Source organism: Abramis brama (assembly GCF_963993115.1).
Source record: "Abramis brama genome assembly, chromosome: 22".
NCBI lineage: Eukaryota > Metazoa > Chordata > Actinopteri > Cypriniformes > Leuciscidae > Abramis > Abramis brama.
The window spans coordinates 13,831,974-13,848,125 of NC_139984.1; the positions used below are offsets into that span (position 1 = coordinate 13,831,974).

General features: G+C 38.7%; 1 protein-coding gene across 2 annotated transcripts in view; it reads right to left on the minus strand.

Moving 5' to 3' along the window:
* The window catches only part of cables2b (Cdk5 and Abl enzyme substrate 2b), a 34,165-nt gene extending 18,448 nt beyond the window's left edge, over nucleotides 1–15,717 (minus strand). For both annotated transcript variants that reach the window (XM_084097998.1, XM_084097997.1), the window contains exons 1-3: nucleotides 14,942–15,717; nucleotides 2,172–2,264; nucleotides 383–460 (exon numbers count right to left, since the gene is read on the minus strand). In XM_084097998.1, coding sequence (XP_083954124.1) covers nucleotides 383–460; nucleotides 2,172–2,264; nucleotides 14,942–15,450 — 680 coding nt within the window. In that variant the 5' untranslated portion in view covers nucleotides 15,451–15,717. The remainder of the gene's footprint in view (nucleotides 1–382; nucleotides 461–2,171; nucleotides 2,265–14,941) is intronic.
* Nucleotides 15,718–16,152: the final 435 nt, after the last annotated feature.

Genomic DNA, 16,152 nt, shown 5'->3' on the forward strand with positions numbered 1-16,152 from the left:
AATTTATAAAAAGAATAACAGTACTCTGAGCTGTCCTCAAAACCAGATTTATGCATTTGTATGTCAACAATATCAACGCCGAAATGAATCTGCAGCAGCCAGGTGGTACACGTAAGAGCTCTTTAAGTTGTTTAGTTAATTATTATTGTAATGTTTTGTGCTTTGAGGCATGAGGTTATTTAACGCTGTCTCTTGTGAGGCTTTGTAGACTCTGCTCTGGCTGTGCCATGTGTTTTGAAAGGGCGTGGCTTAGGAGACGCTTGAAGGGATGGGGTCTTCTGCTTTCAAAGCTAGCTCACTATTGCTAGCCTCTCCGAAATTGCCAACCCTAGTTTTAAATAAGTATTTTTTATTTTTTATGTGTGAGCGTGTGTTTGAGTACCTGATGTGGAAGCTCTCTCCATACGGTAGCACAGAGAAGGCGGCACACAAAGACCTTCTGGCACAGATAAGGACGATCCTGCAGTGGCGAACACAAACAAGTTAACATTACACACTTTTTCCACGCACGCACGCACGCACGCACGCACGCACGCACGCACGCACGCACGCACACGTTTTATGAGGACTTTCCATAGACATAATGATTTTTAAACTGTACAAACTGTATATTTTGTAACCAAAACCCTAAACCTACCCATCACAGAAAACTTTCTGCATTTTTACATTTTCAAAAAACATCACTTAGTATGATTTATAAGCTCATTGGGACTTCTGAAATACCAAAGATTTCTGGTATTACCATCCTTTTGGGGATATTTTGTCCCACAACACACACACAGAGCCAGAACACCTGCATCATCAGCCTCGGTGTACACTTGTCTCTCACTTCTTTCACACAGGAAGTGGGATGGTATCTGTGTTAGCTATGGGTGTGCGACTGCATTTTAACCATAGAATTGTGACAGAGTGGTAAAATGGCAGTTAACATGAAACTGAGGGTCTGCCGCAGCAGCCAAGAGGATTTTTTTCGTCAACAGTCACATGACTGTGGAGAAATGGCACCAGAAATAATAGCGAGTACGAGTTGGCCATTAATTGAATCATTTTCTAGAGATATCAAAGACAGATTTCCACTTATATCTCAACAGGATTTCAACAAGCATAATTTTCATGTACAAATGTCTTCATAAAAGAAAAAAAAAAAACACATCTTAAGATTTGAATGCGGCCCAATGGAGGATTCACTATTTCAGATTGTTTTATAAACTTAGAACAGGTTTTATTGAAGAATGCCAACTATATTGAACCCAGAAAATAGGATATGACCTCATAAGTTACAAATTTTGAACTGACTTTAGATAGTGTAACATTATAATTGGATATTATGTTGACTTTTATTACAGTGCCCCTTTGTTTCTCACAGGGAACAGTTATTAGTCTACAGCATTTGCTGGATTTGTTTTTTTTTTACACTCTGCCGTATCGCGTTTATGCGATAGATGAAACCACTGAACACTAAGCTTATCTGGATCTGTGATCATCCAGTGGAAAATATTCTATTGGTTTTATTTTGCCCCAATCCTGTCTGTGACCCTGTGAAAGTGAGGAACATGCATATGTGTGTGTGAAAACCAAAAGCCTGGGAACACAAGCGGAAAATAAGGGCCGCTGTCTATTTGGGGCAGTTTATAATGAGACTTAGTAAACATAGCTGCTGTTCCTCAAATGGAAAAAGGCCAGATCTCATGGAGAACAACCACTTCCTTAAGAGAACAACAAACAATCCTTATGTTGAGCGGCCTGTGCCAAAACTCACCATAATTTTGTAATCTAAAATCAACAATTCTTATTTTTTATGAAATATTGCAGTATTTATTACAAATGATTTATCTGAGCACATCATTTTTTTTTTTTTAATTCATGAGCCCTTGCAATCCTTTCAAAAAATAACTTCCCCTCTTCAGTGTCTCAAACTGTCAGATATGATAACCTCACATGATGAATCGTACATAAGCACAGCATAAAGCAAGTGTAACGGATCACGTTCAAACTGATAAAATAATGATGACGGGCAGATTGTTTGTTTTGAAGCACACAGAGGGGAAAACATTACATAGTGTGGAAAAGACAGACTGACAGGCACAAACACACACCCATCCCATTCCCCACCCACACACACACCCACACCCCCACCCACACACACACTGAGAGAAGAGAATAAACAATACCTGCTGCCCCTGGTGTCGTACTGCCTCATGTTCTTAATAAAGTGGATTTTCTTCACGGGTCGTGGACGAGGAGAGCCAGAAAGGTTCCGACTCCTGAGGGACAAAACATGGGCAAAACATGAAACACATTGGACATATTTAAGAAAAGCGTTTAGTCATCATATTAGGCTTCACCTCTTCATTGTCATGTAAACCACTGATTTCAGACAACACACAGCTTTTATAATACATGCTGCTGTGACTACGTAGTATTACGTACTATGCAAAACAGCCCAAATGCCCACAAGTATTTAACCCAAACCTAACGACTTCACTTTAACGGAAAGAACCCAACACAGATTTCCAGCTTGCAATAGTTCTGACCTATTAAGCATTTGATTCAATTTGTTCCCTGGTTTCTTCACGTTAAGCCAAGCACTGTTATGTGCTTGTTTAAATGTAGCTGAAGTGTGTGACTAAACTGACTGGCTGTTTCCTGTCATTACTGTGGCTAATGAAACTGGCCATGACTTGCTTCACATTGTAGGCTACCTTCATTATAGCTCATAGCTCAATCAACTTGTAAGTACATTCACATTTTACTTAGGCAAATTATTACATTCTGAGACAATTTCCTTTGGGATAATGTGCATTGATTAATCATTCACAATGAAGCCTGGAACCTTTAATAAATGTATAATTTTATATTAAATGGTTTAAAGATTTACTTTTCTGGTATTTTGCTGTTATTGTATAGGACAATAAAGATCTGACAGGATGCAATGTATGAGAGAGGGGACGAGATCTGAAAGTACCACAAGCTAGAGGTCTGCACTCCCGCGGGAGTCCCGCAGGACCCGCGGGTCGCGACGCAAAACAGTGTGGCGCGGGACAAATTCTGAAAGGTCATTGCGGGCGCGGGCGGGATGATGGAGGTGCACTTGCGGGTGCGGGCGGGAGGGATGATACGCTGCACTCCCGCAAATTAAATATGAGTGTAAAGTAAAATATATAAATGGTTAAAGTTTCGTGTTTTGTGATCACATTTTAAATGGCCTGTGATATAGTCTATAGTCTAGGCTAGATAAGAATGATCCGTTTTTCAAATGTTCCTATGTGTAGGCTAGGCCATGCCTAAGGCTGTTTTTATGTTACACGATAATCAAGCCTATTGGAATTTGGGCCGATTAATGTTTATCTTTGTTGGCGTTAGTTACTGATGTCTATTTAATGTTTTGTATGGTTGAACATATGCAGGCTTACCAATAAATATGTTACCAAGTATTGGTAAGGAATTATGTGCGCACACATTTTTTTTACAAGACCTTTCGTGAGACAGAAAGTGAACCTGCCTGCCGTCTTGCGGGCATTTGCGGGCGGGAGCGGGACATCACAGATGCGGGCGGGAGCGGGACTAAAAATGACAAATCTTTGCGGGAGCGGTACTGAACACTGCGGGAGCGGGACTGAACATTGTGTCTCTACCACAAGCCAAGACTAAAAGGCCAAGTCGCACGAAGCACACAATGTGTCAGAGAGCTGCCCATGAGGCAATCGGCTCCAACAATATGGCCAATTTTCATTTCGTGAAAATCGACTTAAGGCGAGACACTACAGGTGAATAGGGTAAAATTTTAAAATAATAGATATCACCATGAAACTTCCTCAGTTGATTACTTACATAAGTATATAAAAATGTATTACAAGTTTTAAATGTATTACAAGTTTTAGAAATTTGTATGTTTAATTATGCAAATTAGGCATTATCTCATTAAATATGCACAATTTTGCATATATTTTCGGTAGATAGATCTGAACATATGATAAAGCCAGGTGCAAAATTCTTTTTTCATTTTGTTTACACACAAGATGAAAATAAAAATTCAGGATATATGCTTTCATTAGGCTACCTAGGAAATCAAAATATACTGTCCATAGCCATAAAAAATAGATTTTCGCCATATTTTTTTTAATTAAAATGTCACATAAATCAGGCCAGGAATGATTTATTAACAAATCCCTCTGAAAATATCTTCAGAATACTGCTAAGTGTATAACTGGAAAGTTTGGTGTGAGAAGTTTGTACTGGAGAATGACAAAAAACTCATTTTGAGAAAACAGCAGTTAAAGATTTAAATAGCTCTAAATGAGAAATCGTCGTTAGCTTTAAATCCCCCTTTGGACATTCACGATCGGTTACTGATACAAAGGAAATGCCCATATTTGGGTTACATAGCGTTGTGCAGGAGACTCAGAGCTTTACAATGAAACCGGTCATGACAGACTTCAGTAAACAGACAGATCTCGGCGTGACGCGTTGGAATGCTAACTTCCTGGTTTTTCTCCCGAATTTACCAGGAAGCTAGCATTCCAACGCGACATGCCGAGATCCGTCTGAAAATATGCAAGTAAGTAAACAAAGTAAAAAAAGTAAACAAAGTAAAAGCAAGTACTGCCGCAAGTAAACAAAATGTAATAAAATAAACATCTTAATGTATATTTTCAACGTTTTCTTTATAGCAGCTTGAAAGAACACATATTGAAGGAGTAAACTAGACCAAAATCTCAAAACTGACCACTGCATGAAAAATCAATGTTTTTGCCTGCCGTGTCTCGCCTTAAAATCCTATAGAAAAAAATTTCTGTGATTTCTTCTTCTTTTTTTACCATATTTATTTAGTGGAGACAGTATGGCAAAAGATTATTCGCGTGAACAGGGTCAAGATGTGTCAGGTTCAAACCTAAATTACCCACATCAGAACCATGGCTCATCATGTCAGGAGCATGTGCGCAAACTGTTATGCCACAGCTCTGACTCCTCACTTTTTATTTTTTTAGTGATTTTACTATTTATTTTTCAATCTACTCAAACGTTACATGCATAGGAATGTACAGTACAAGAGTGCCAAGAGCTCTGCAATTCTTTGGATTATGGAGCATTAAAGGAGATCAAGTTTTAAAGACCAAATAGCAAGTGCCAGATCGCTGGTCAAAATGTACTAAGTTTTTAGAATGACGCTTCAACTTGTCTGACTTAAGGAAGCCCAAACATGATGTGTAACAAATATTAAATTCATTTCTCAGAAAAATCCTCAAAAAATCCTGCCGAAAAATCAGCCTGTAGGATTATGTTTCTTACCATAACTACAGTTACATAACTTTCAGTCTATGTCTCATCTGTGCGTGTTCTAAACCCCTCTTTACCTACATCAGCATCACAGATTCCTGCCACATGCTTTGGGCACAAAACCAGGCCACATCTTCGTTCTGTTTGGTTTGAAAAGTATTACACAACCCTAGTGTGTGAACAAACACAAACAGCTCCTCCTTCACGCACTCTCCATCTGCTCCGCCATTTGTGTGGTGATACACCCTCTCTCAGAATCCAAATGACTGTTATCATAACCCAGGGCGAGGAACCGCACCTGTGTGCAGACGAGTGAGAAGAAGAGAGCAAAGAAAAACTGAAGACTGTGACCGAACACAAATTACTTACAGCCCTTTTCTTTATCTCCAGAATGAAAAAGGTGATGAACTCTGAAGCGGCTGCCAGCTTTGCGTAAACCTCATTCTCTCTCGGCCCATCTGTCACTCACTTGATTCCAACTTGTAATTTTTTGTCTCTCTATTTCTTAGTAAATCCTCTATCCATTTGCATCCAACTCAAACCCAGAAAATGGGATGGAGAGGAAACTAAGACATAATCTTGATGAGACGGGACACTAAAGGTCATATCGAATCACAGACACAATCAGAGTGGGCAGCGTGCCCAGTGAAAGATGGATATGTTTGGATGAACCATCCACAAGAGCTTTCACTGGAACAAAAAAATTAATTATTGATTAGTCGGGTCTTTTCACTATGTGTAGCAATGATGCCACTTAAAAAAAAAGAAAAGAAAAAAAGCATTTCTTTGAAAACAAATACATTTACATAACAGACTTACTTCTAACATAAGGCACTTTAATTATAATTCTGTTATTATAAGTTGAACATTTTTTCACATTATGGCTGAAAATTTTAAACAATTTCATTTAAATAAATTAAAAACAAAAACACAGCACAGCACAGTATTGGAAATGGATATTCATTTAGAGGTGCTGAAAATTGCATTATTAAATTAAAGGTCCCCTATTATGCAAAACTCACTTTTGCATGCTGTTTGGACATAAATGTGTGTTGGCAGTGTGTGTACACAACCACCCAATAGTGATAAAAATCCACTCACTCCTTTTTTATTAATCCCCATAAATCATCAGCAGTGTCTCCCAACGACCTGTTTTCAGAATGCTGTTTTAGTGACGTCACTAAGCACAGGCCCCGCCCACGAGTGTTGACAGACACTGCCGTTTCAACATAGACCCGCCCTGATCGAGTTCAGAGCTGCTGCACTGACGAGAATGTCTTGTAGGTGTTGTGTGGCTGGATGTATTAATCCACATAGCTCTCTCTATTTACTCCCGAAATCTGAGGCAGCCGCTGAAGACGAGGTGGAATTATTTTGTTTTTAAAGAAAATGCTCCCTCAACTCTACCGAAATTCGTTTATGTACTTGCGCACTTCTTATACTGTGTTTACTCAGCTCTTACGGTGATTTTCTGAAGTAAAACTGACGCTTCATCTTTTGTGTGATGTACAATAAACTTTATTAAACTCATCAGTATATGTTTGATCGTCATTCGGACCTGGTCCGAAACAGCAGACTTGTAGGCTATTAATAATGGATACATACAAGCAAATGACAAATACGTTATAACCGTAATTAAACTAAACTATACCTGTTCCATCTCTATACAGCACTCTGACTCTGTAGGCATTATTGTCCGACTCCGGGTCGAAATGAACACTGTTACTGAGAGTTTCTTATATTATCATCATTCCGTGAGATGAAATTGTCCTGAGACTGAGCGCGAGCTCATGAAGCTCCGCCCCCTGTGCAGTGCAGCAGCAGCTAATTTGCATTTAAAGGGCACACACTAAAACAGCGTGTTTTTCTGAGCCCCAAAAAAAGACAATTTAAACATGCTGTAAAAAATTATCTGTTGGGTATTTTGAGCTGAAACTTCACATACACACTCTGGGGACATCAGAGACTTATTTTACATCTTGTGAAAAGGGGCATAATACGGGACCTTTAATAGTGCTTTTAAAAATTATCTTTAGTGAATGTTAGATGATGGCATTAAAAAAATGTAAAAAATGGGTTAAATGAGCATGCACAATCAAAGATACAATATTGACCAATATAATAAAAAAAAAAAAACTGTAGTATAGGCTCATGTGGCATAAATATATATTACATCCCTACTTGGGTTGTCAAACGCACCAGTACAACTGATACAGTCGGTACAAAAAAAGAAAGAAAAAAAGTTGACAGTATTAGCATTTCTGCCGAGTACTGGGTATATTCTATACCCGATGATATAAACTGCTTTCAAATGCTCTCGTTCGTGTTTGTTCAAGCTCTCTCTAAGTGTCAAAGGTTTCTATTTACAGTGTGTTTTGAGTATTGAGCATTGTAGCCAATCCCAATCATATCTGTTGAACGCATGAACGCAATGGCCAATCAGAGGTGCTAGTCAGTAAGTTTTAATCATTAAGTTTCAACGCGAGTCGCACGCTTGCGAATCCTTTCACTGTGACCAACAAAGTGTAAACACGATATAAATATTCATTGTACAATTAAGACAGCTTTTTTTATTATAATGGGAGTTTTCACGAGAGTGCAGAATTCAGTGAGTTTGCACTTTAGAAACTGACAGCCTTAGTGATTATAAAGGGAGGCTCTTTCTTTCTTTCTGTTTATTACCCGTTCACAATCTGAATACAAGTTTAGTTTTTCATGCTGCTGAGAACACTGCAGAGTTTGAGGATTGACAACCGTATTTAAATGCGCAATTGAATCGGAAATGGCGATGATTGACAGTGATAACCAATAGACGAGAGAAAACGGGATACAATTTTTTCAAGTACTTAATTCAACAACAGTTTTTGCTCTGGTATCAAAATCGGTACAGAGAATCATGAAATTTTACTGGTATTGGTACTGACTACTGAAATTTTGGTACTGTGACAAACCTAATCCTTTCATATATTTTACAATTAAAGGAGAACTTGGTAACTTTTTTAACTTAATAAAACTGTCTAGAAATCATTTGGATGGTTAAACAACCTGTTCTGGTGATATTGGTGACTTTCCCCGCTCCCCCCAGCGTTCCCAGGCGGAAAACCAACCTTGCAACTTGGGCACTACCGTCCCGGCAAGATAGAAATTGGAAGTCTCGTGAGAAGCGAGAACTAGAACGAGAACGAGCGCAAAACACAAATTGCTTTACGGCAATTCGACATAAACACCCACGCATGTATGATGTATTACCAGATTACCCACCTCGGTAGACATAGCTCCACACGATACAGTTGGCTTGCTCCGATCAAAACAAATGCACATGAGCAGCGGTAGAGAGGGGGAGGAGGCCGCCGCAAGTGAGTTTTTTACGACTGTGTTGTGAAATATACGCCCCCCCCCCCGCTGTAGGGGGAGCTCGTGGCGAAAACACGCGACAACAATAGGGAAAATCAGCGAAGAAGTGACTAGAGTTCGCTAGAGTTGCAGAGTTCTCCTTTAAGTCCTGTTATAATTCCCATTTTGCAAAAAAGCACATTCTAACAGACATTAGACACTGCTGCTGTTATTAAAATCCAAATATGATAGTTCTTTAAACTTTTCTGCTATTTTCAAACTCATTTGTGCACACAACGTATAGCATATTGGAAATGTTATGACAGCTGTGTGTGTTATGACATTTGAAACATTCCTTAAACTAATTCTTCAAACTCTGAATTTCTTTGTTCAGCCAAAAGATAAGTGTTTTCAAATAAAAAAAATGTAATAACAATTGTGAAACAACTTTTAGGGCAAAATGCACAAGAGAGGATGACTCTCATCAGCCTGAGGAATCTTATACACCAGGCTGGCAAAGATAAACAAACAGTTAAGAAAGAATGTACAATCCTATTGGAATAACTCAAGTTCCAACTCAAGAGGTAGAGGGAATGTTAACCCTCTCTCCCTATATGTAGTGTACCACTGCTCCTCTCTCTTTATATACCACATGTGTTATATATCTCACAATCCCAGGTCCAGTAGATCCCTGCTCCTCATTCCAGGGGATCAATAACTGTTCCTGGCCAACTGGATGCAGTAAGACTCAGGCTAGTCACGTCACAAGGCTTTGAATAAATACCCTGGCGTAATCCTGCGAGGACTGGACATGCACAGTATTAAAGCACTAAGAGAACATATGGCTTGATTCCATGCTTTCAGTGTTCCAATAGCACACACGCAGGGACGAAAGGCTTGGCTAGATTACCAGCACTGGTGCAAAATGTCGAAGCACTATTACAGGCCGAAGAGGAAGTGCCACAGAGAAACGAGTGGGTGAAATGTCAGGCCTCAATCAGTGGGCTTGTGTGTTGGAGGTGCTACATGGGTTACAACACAATTTATGAGTGAGGCCATATTTGAGTTTGGTAGCATTATCTAAAACAACTGTATGTAGAATCATGTTGTTTTAGACAATACATATAAATATACATTGCTGGTCAGAATTATTTGCCCCCTTGGTAAATATTATCAAAGATGGCTGTAAAAAATAAATCTGCATTGTTTATCCTTTTGATATTTTATTTTCAGGGGGGGGGTTCGCCCTGCAGCTCAGGCTGGAAACCTGTACATTCTTCTATCCTGCTTCCGTTACAAATCTGCGGGGACCAATCACAAACTGGCTTATCCATCTGGCGCGCTATTGGTGGGTTTAGTCCAATCCAATTCCTTTTAACCTCTCGACGATGCTCAATGGCTTCTTTAGTTTAGCAAACAAATCACTCGAGTGGGTGTAAATACCACTCACTTTCATGTTTTTTTTGCACAACCTGAAAAAAAAAAAGAATTCACTCGATGCCATTGCTGCTTCTGCAAAACGCTGATCAATGCTCCAAAGCAACACGTTTGTTGGCACGTTTACTGCCAGGAGTTTTCGCTGCAAAGTACGTCATCCGGATAGTTGGTCTGATTGGTTGAAGGACTATCCAATTGCGTACAGAGTCATTTAAACTATGCCCATTGATCATGCCTCTTGTGCAGTAGAAAATACTGAGCAGACTCCCCAGACTAATGTTAAATCTTAAAAGACTGAGCTTGGTCTGGTGATAGCCAGACTAACAGCCTTTGTGAGCATAAGAGACTTCTTTGAAGAACATTACAAAATCTTACAGACTATAATGGTTGTGCAACTATGTATGAGTAATACATCCTCTAATTGGATATATGGTGAGTTTTGGCACAGTCCGCTCAACGTAAGGAAGGACAGAATTGGATACACGTTGTTCTCTTAAGGAAAAAGTTGATTTCCATGAGATCTGACTGGCCTCATTCCATCCGAAAAAACAAACTCTTACTGACCCCAAACTTTTGAAAAGTAGAGTAAATAATTTGTCAAAAGGGTGCATCATTCACCATCATTCATGCAGAGAATAACATTTGTTTTCAATGGCAATGTGTAGAAGAGCTTCCTGTTGCATTATTTATATATATAATAACACATCAGATCTAGTAATACTTAGCATATCTAATATAGCAATGGTAGAGGACAGCCAAATGACACTATTAGCAGCACCCTTCACACTGAAGAGTGTTTTTCTAGAGTACCTCAGCATCAATTTCTGATTGTGCTAAGGGTGCTACTGACATAAGAGCATGAGCCAAGGTCAGTCAGCAAACACGGATACTAGTCCAGTTATTAACTTACATGTTAGGACTTGCATGAACAAGGAGAAGCAATAGTTTCCACTGTCAGATGACGTTGATTCAAGCTACGGTTTCACTTTATTTTCACTGAAATTCAAATTATTACAATTTTATTTAGACATTACAGATGACTCCACATAACGGAGATGTCATTTTTTTTTCTTCTTTCTACTCCTGGCATAGAACAGGAGTGACTGAAGTCATGTGATCCACAAGTAATCATCAGACTCAACGTGTCAACTAATGGTAGACCTAATTAGGGATGTCCCAATCAAGTTTTTTAGGCCCCCAAACCAAATTATTTAATACTGAGTATTGGCTGATAAAATGATATAATCTTGCAATTGCGAGTTATAAAGTCAAATTCTGAGTTATAAAATTAGAATTGTGTGATCTAAACTTGCAATTGCGAGTTATAAAGTCAGAATTGCGTGACATAAACTTGCAAATGCGAGTTATAAAGTTAGAATTGAGTGATATAAAGTCGCAATTGAGAGTTATAAAGTCAGAATTGCATGATATAAACTTGCAGTTGCGTGTTACTAAGTTAGATTTGTGAGATATAAACTTGCAATTGTAAGAAAAAGTCAGAATTGTGAGACAAAAAGTTCCGTGGCAGAAACAAGCTTCCATATTCGTGTCTGCTATCCTTATTATTATTAGCAGAATTGTGCAGTTCCATCTTCTCGGGATATCTTTTGATCAGAAACACCATCAGCTTTACTCGTGGATATGAAAAATGAAAATATGCTTGACTGTCTTTTTAACATTTTGGCGATAAGAACTTATTTTTAATAGAATAATTCGTCAGGTTTATACACTCTCTCCAACCTTTCCACTACTGTGCGCAAAACAGTAAGAAGTAAGCATCAACCAGTGAATGATTTTGAATTAAAGAAAGCTGATATATAAATATAGGGTCAATAGCAAGACATAACCTCCAAAAACATCACCCAAAAATGAAAACTCTGTTATCAGTTACTTTGATGTTGATCTAAGCCCACAAGACTTATGTTCATCTTCGAAACACAAATGAAGATGTTTTTAGTAAAACCTGAGAGATTTCTTTCCATCCATTCCACCAAAACTTTGACGTTTCAAAAAGTTCATAAAGGGATACTGAAAGTAAACCATATGAATCTAGAGCTTTAATCAAAGTCTTCCGTAGAGACTGAATTTCTATATATGATGAACAAATTTAATTTTGGCTTTTAATTACATATACACTTTGATCAACGCATAAATAGAGCACAGCAAATATGGTAAATGGAAGGTTTTTTTGAAGCATCATTGTTTTGGTGGAACAGACTTCCAATGGACGTTCAGAAATCTCTCAGGTTTCATTAAAAATATCTTTGTTTTGAAGAAGAACACATCTTATGGGTTTGAAATGACAGGAAGTTGAGTAACTGATGACAGAATTTTCATTTTTGAATGACTAACCCTAAGGTTGGAGAATGTCTTCTTCAAACATGATCTTTTCATCAGAAAAACATAGTAGAGCTCAGTGTGAGAACCTCTTAAATGAAGAGACTGTAAGATTCAACAGTTATAAAGATAAAACATAAAACATAAGATAAAACATCCCTCATGCAAATATTTCAGCTAAACATTACATACTACAAAACAGTTTAAAGCCTCAAAGCATTCTGACAATGCACAAGGCTGAGAATTTGGCAAGAGTGGTCAACAAGCTCCTACTTGTTGGACTATTCAGACTATCTTTATGTCTTTATTGTGAATGTCACATCACTCACTCGCTAACTGCATTTGACTTTTGATGATACAACCATGATAAGAACTGTTATAAACACTTATTCAAATTCTCTATGCTCCACAAATATAATTCATCCTGAAAGGTGGTTTTTAAGCAAGGAAAGGTCCATTGAAATGCCTGCTGGATGCATTTTCTGGAACTATTTTAAGAAACCGTAACATTTGAATCAAGCAAGTTCATGCTATGTACCCCTGATTTATTCTCCAGTGCAGAGACGGTTCATTCCCTCAGGCCTGCAGAGACCCTTTGAAGGGTTGAGAATATGACAGAATGTCTTAAGCTTTAATCTCTGCAGGTACTGTGTGCACAAAGCAGCGTGCTGAACACCACCACCCTTATATGCAGCACGGACTGACCTCAAAGCTCCAACTGATAAAGCAAATGACTGCCTTGGCTCTCAGTCTGGTTTGAATCTACATGTCACACCCTTTTTAAAGTAAAAAGGGGAAGAGGGTTGGGGGGAGGTACAGTCAAGGGAATAAAGACCTCCTACTGCTCAATGAACTATTACTGAGATTAACAGCAAAAACAAACGTCATTCTCTCACGTGTTTTCACTTCCTCATGGGGAGAGATAAACCAACCCAGTTCATGCACAAATAAATGGCCATTTTTAGGCACAGTTTATTTGGCTGTGAAGTCATCTGGATTCCAGAAAAGGGCTTGTTCAGTCTGTGGTCAATGAGTGTACTAGTGAGAATGAAAACACAGTCTTTTTCACATACTTTTCTGTCTCTCGAACAACATTTAAAAGTCAAGCAGATAAAATCTATAGAGGTGGCTTGTCACTTCAGCCTCGGTCTATCAGTAGTTCAGTCTGAAACTTGAAAGTTCATAAAAAAAAAAACTTCAAATGAACTATTGGTAAAAGTGATATTTGGAAAGGAATTTGGAAGAAAACTGGAAAAAGGTGTGTTTCAACTAGAAGTACGTAACTGCAGATGGTTTATTCACTGTAAAGAGGGGTTTATATTTAAAGCACAAACAAATTGAACTCTGATTGGACAGATATACAGTATATATTACTCACTCAAAATCACATGAAGAAACATTAAATGCTCCTCCAACCATAAATACTAATGCATAATATACTTGCGTTTTGTATATATTTGCTGTAAACGGTTCTTTAAAATTTATAGTAAATAATTACAAAATGTGAAGTGAATGATGAGGTTGACAACATTAGGTCATCTCTCATAAACATTTCCAACTCCTGGTATCATTAGCCTGAATGGTGCCTCTCCCACTAAATATGTAGGTTGGGTCAAATTTGTTACAAAACGTGCTTATTAAAACTGGTCAGAGTAATGACTAAAACCTTACATCATGTGTCCATGCTATGCTATAATATTTAACTAAAAAAGCAATAAATGCAAATTATAATGCTCCAAAAAATATTTACACATTCATTTTATATTGTTCAACAGCATTACTCAGTATTTATGTAATAAGTAAAAAAGAACACTGATGTAAAGTGTGACTGTGTGACCACGTAATATTTTAAAATGTCTTTGTATCACAAGAACGAGTGTCACAAAGTAAGCAGTAAATGAAATGGATGTGTTATGCAGTGCTGCATAAAAGCCATATTACAATATGCCTTCTCTGACCGCCTAATGTAAATGTAGCATTAGAGCCTTTTCATTTATTTTATAATTAGGAATGTATACTAGTATTGGATCTGTTCATTTGTTCATATTGTGAAAATTAATTTAAGCTAAATATTTTAAGTATTATTGATATTGTTTAATGCTTATTACGTCACTTTTTAAAATATCTGATATGCAGAACCAACTTTGTCCCCTTACTTTTTGACAAAATATTACAGTATAAGTGCTGGACCATAAAACTCAAAACAAAATATCGATTTTAACGGTTTAATACTAATATTTAATATTAATAATTTTAGAGAAAACCCAATGGGTCCAGCATTTCTAGAAAATAAATAAATAAATAAATAAATGTAAGCATGAATAGCGTTTAGACAAAAAGTCGAATAATAATATAAAAAAATGCCACCTAGACAGTTTAAATGCATTTGGATGCCCAAATACGCTGTCTAGGCAGCCCGCTAGATTTTGAAACATAACCCAAGTGGACTGTCTCTATCAGAAGTTCATGTAAACTACCAGAGTGAATTAAACCGCGCTATCTCGAGCGCATAGCCTCTAAAGTGAAAGCTTTCTTCAGAAACCTGAGCTGAACCCACCGCGGTCGAGAGTCCAGCGAGGAGCCGCAGCTCTGCACGGACAGCAGCGTCGGAGACTTCCGCGCCCCGAGAGGAGTGGGCTGCAGACTGCACGGGGACAGGAGGTTATTCTGCGAGGAGAACGAGCCTCTCCCCCTCTCCAGGAACACCTCGGTGCTCCCGACGTTACTGAACTCAGAATCCGACGGCAGAACCAGGATGGGCGGGACACTGAGCAGCCCGAGTCTGGGCACAGCGAGGCTGGAGAAGGTCCCATCGCCACTTGCAGCAGCAGCAGCGGGCAGTTCGTTCACAGTCGCGCCGATGTCAGCGCACTGAAACTCGGCATGCTGGGGTCCCGCTGCACTCGCATTGCTCCGCACAGGCCGCCCGTCCAGGGATATATTAGTGAGAAATAAAAGCGCGGCTTGTCTCCTCCGCGAGTCTTTACTTTTCCGCAGATGCTCTCTGTGCAGTTTGCCAGTGCATGGGGCCAGTGAACTCTGCGGACTGCACGCAGCAGCCGCCATTCTCGAGTGAAATAAACCGTCCGCTGATGCTCAATTCTGTTTCTACCCCGCCGCGACTCATCCGGACACGCCCACTCTTATCTGATTGGCTTGAAATACAAGATTTTAGTAAATAGATCGAGCATGCGTGAATTTGATTGGCTGATGAGTCCTAAAGCGTCTGAAATAAAGCATCAGGCGCGCTCTGTGAGGAAGGGGAGAGAGAGAAAATGAAGGACTGATGCAGTTTCTGCTGTTTTGTTATTATATTTATTTTAAATATTCATATTCATAGATCAAAGGTCTAAAAGCGGACTGATATTAGTCTTACTTTAAATGCCTCATTGCAGAGTAGCAAAATGTGTCCTTTCAAATCACATTTTAGGTATCACAATATTTCACTTTATTATATTTTACATTGTTTTACATAATTATAACAGTATTGCGAATTCGTAAGTCTCCAAATTAGTCCTTTTTTGAGTCAAGGCTGTATATGATGTAATAATGTATGAGCTCTCCATCCTCTGACTCAATGACTTTTCCACAGAGGACATTAGTTGACCCCTTGTCACAGGGCCTGGGACAAAATTTGTTTCCAGTTGTCCCCTGCTGGTTTGTGTACTAAGATTATTTGGGTGTGAGAAGAGGTTTAACTTTAATCCAAACCCTGCCTGGCCCTGTTCTTCTGTCTGGTTTCATTACATAACAAACGTTTAGCCTGAC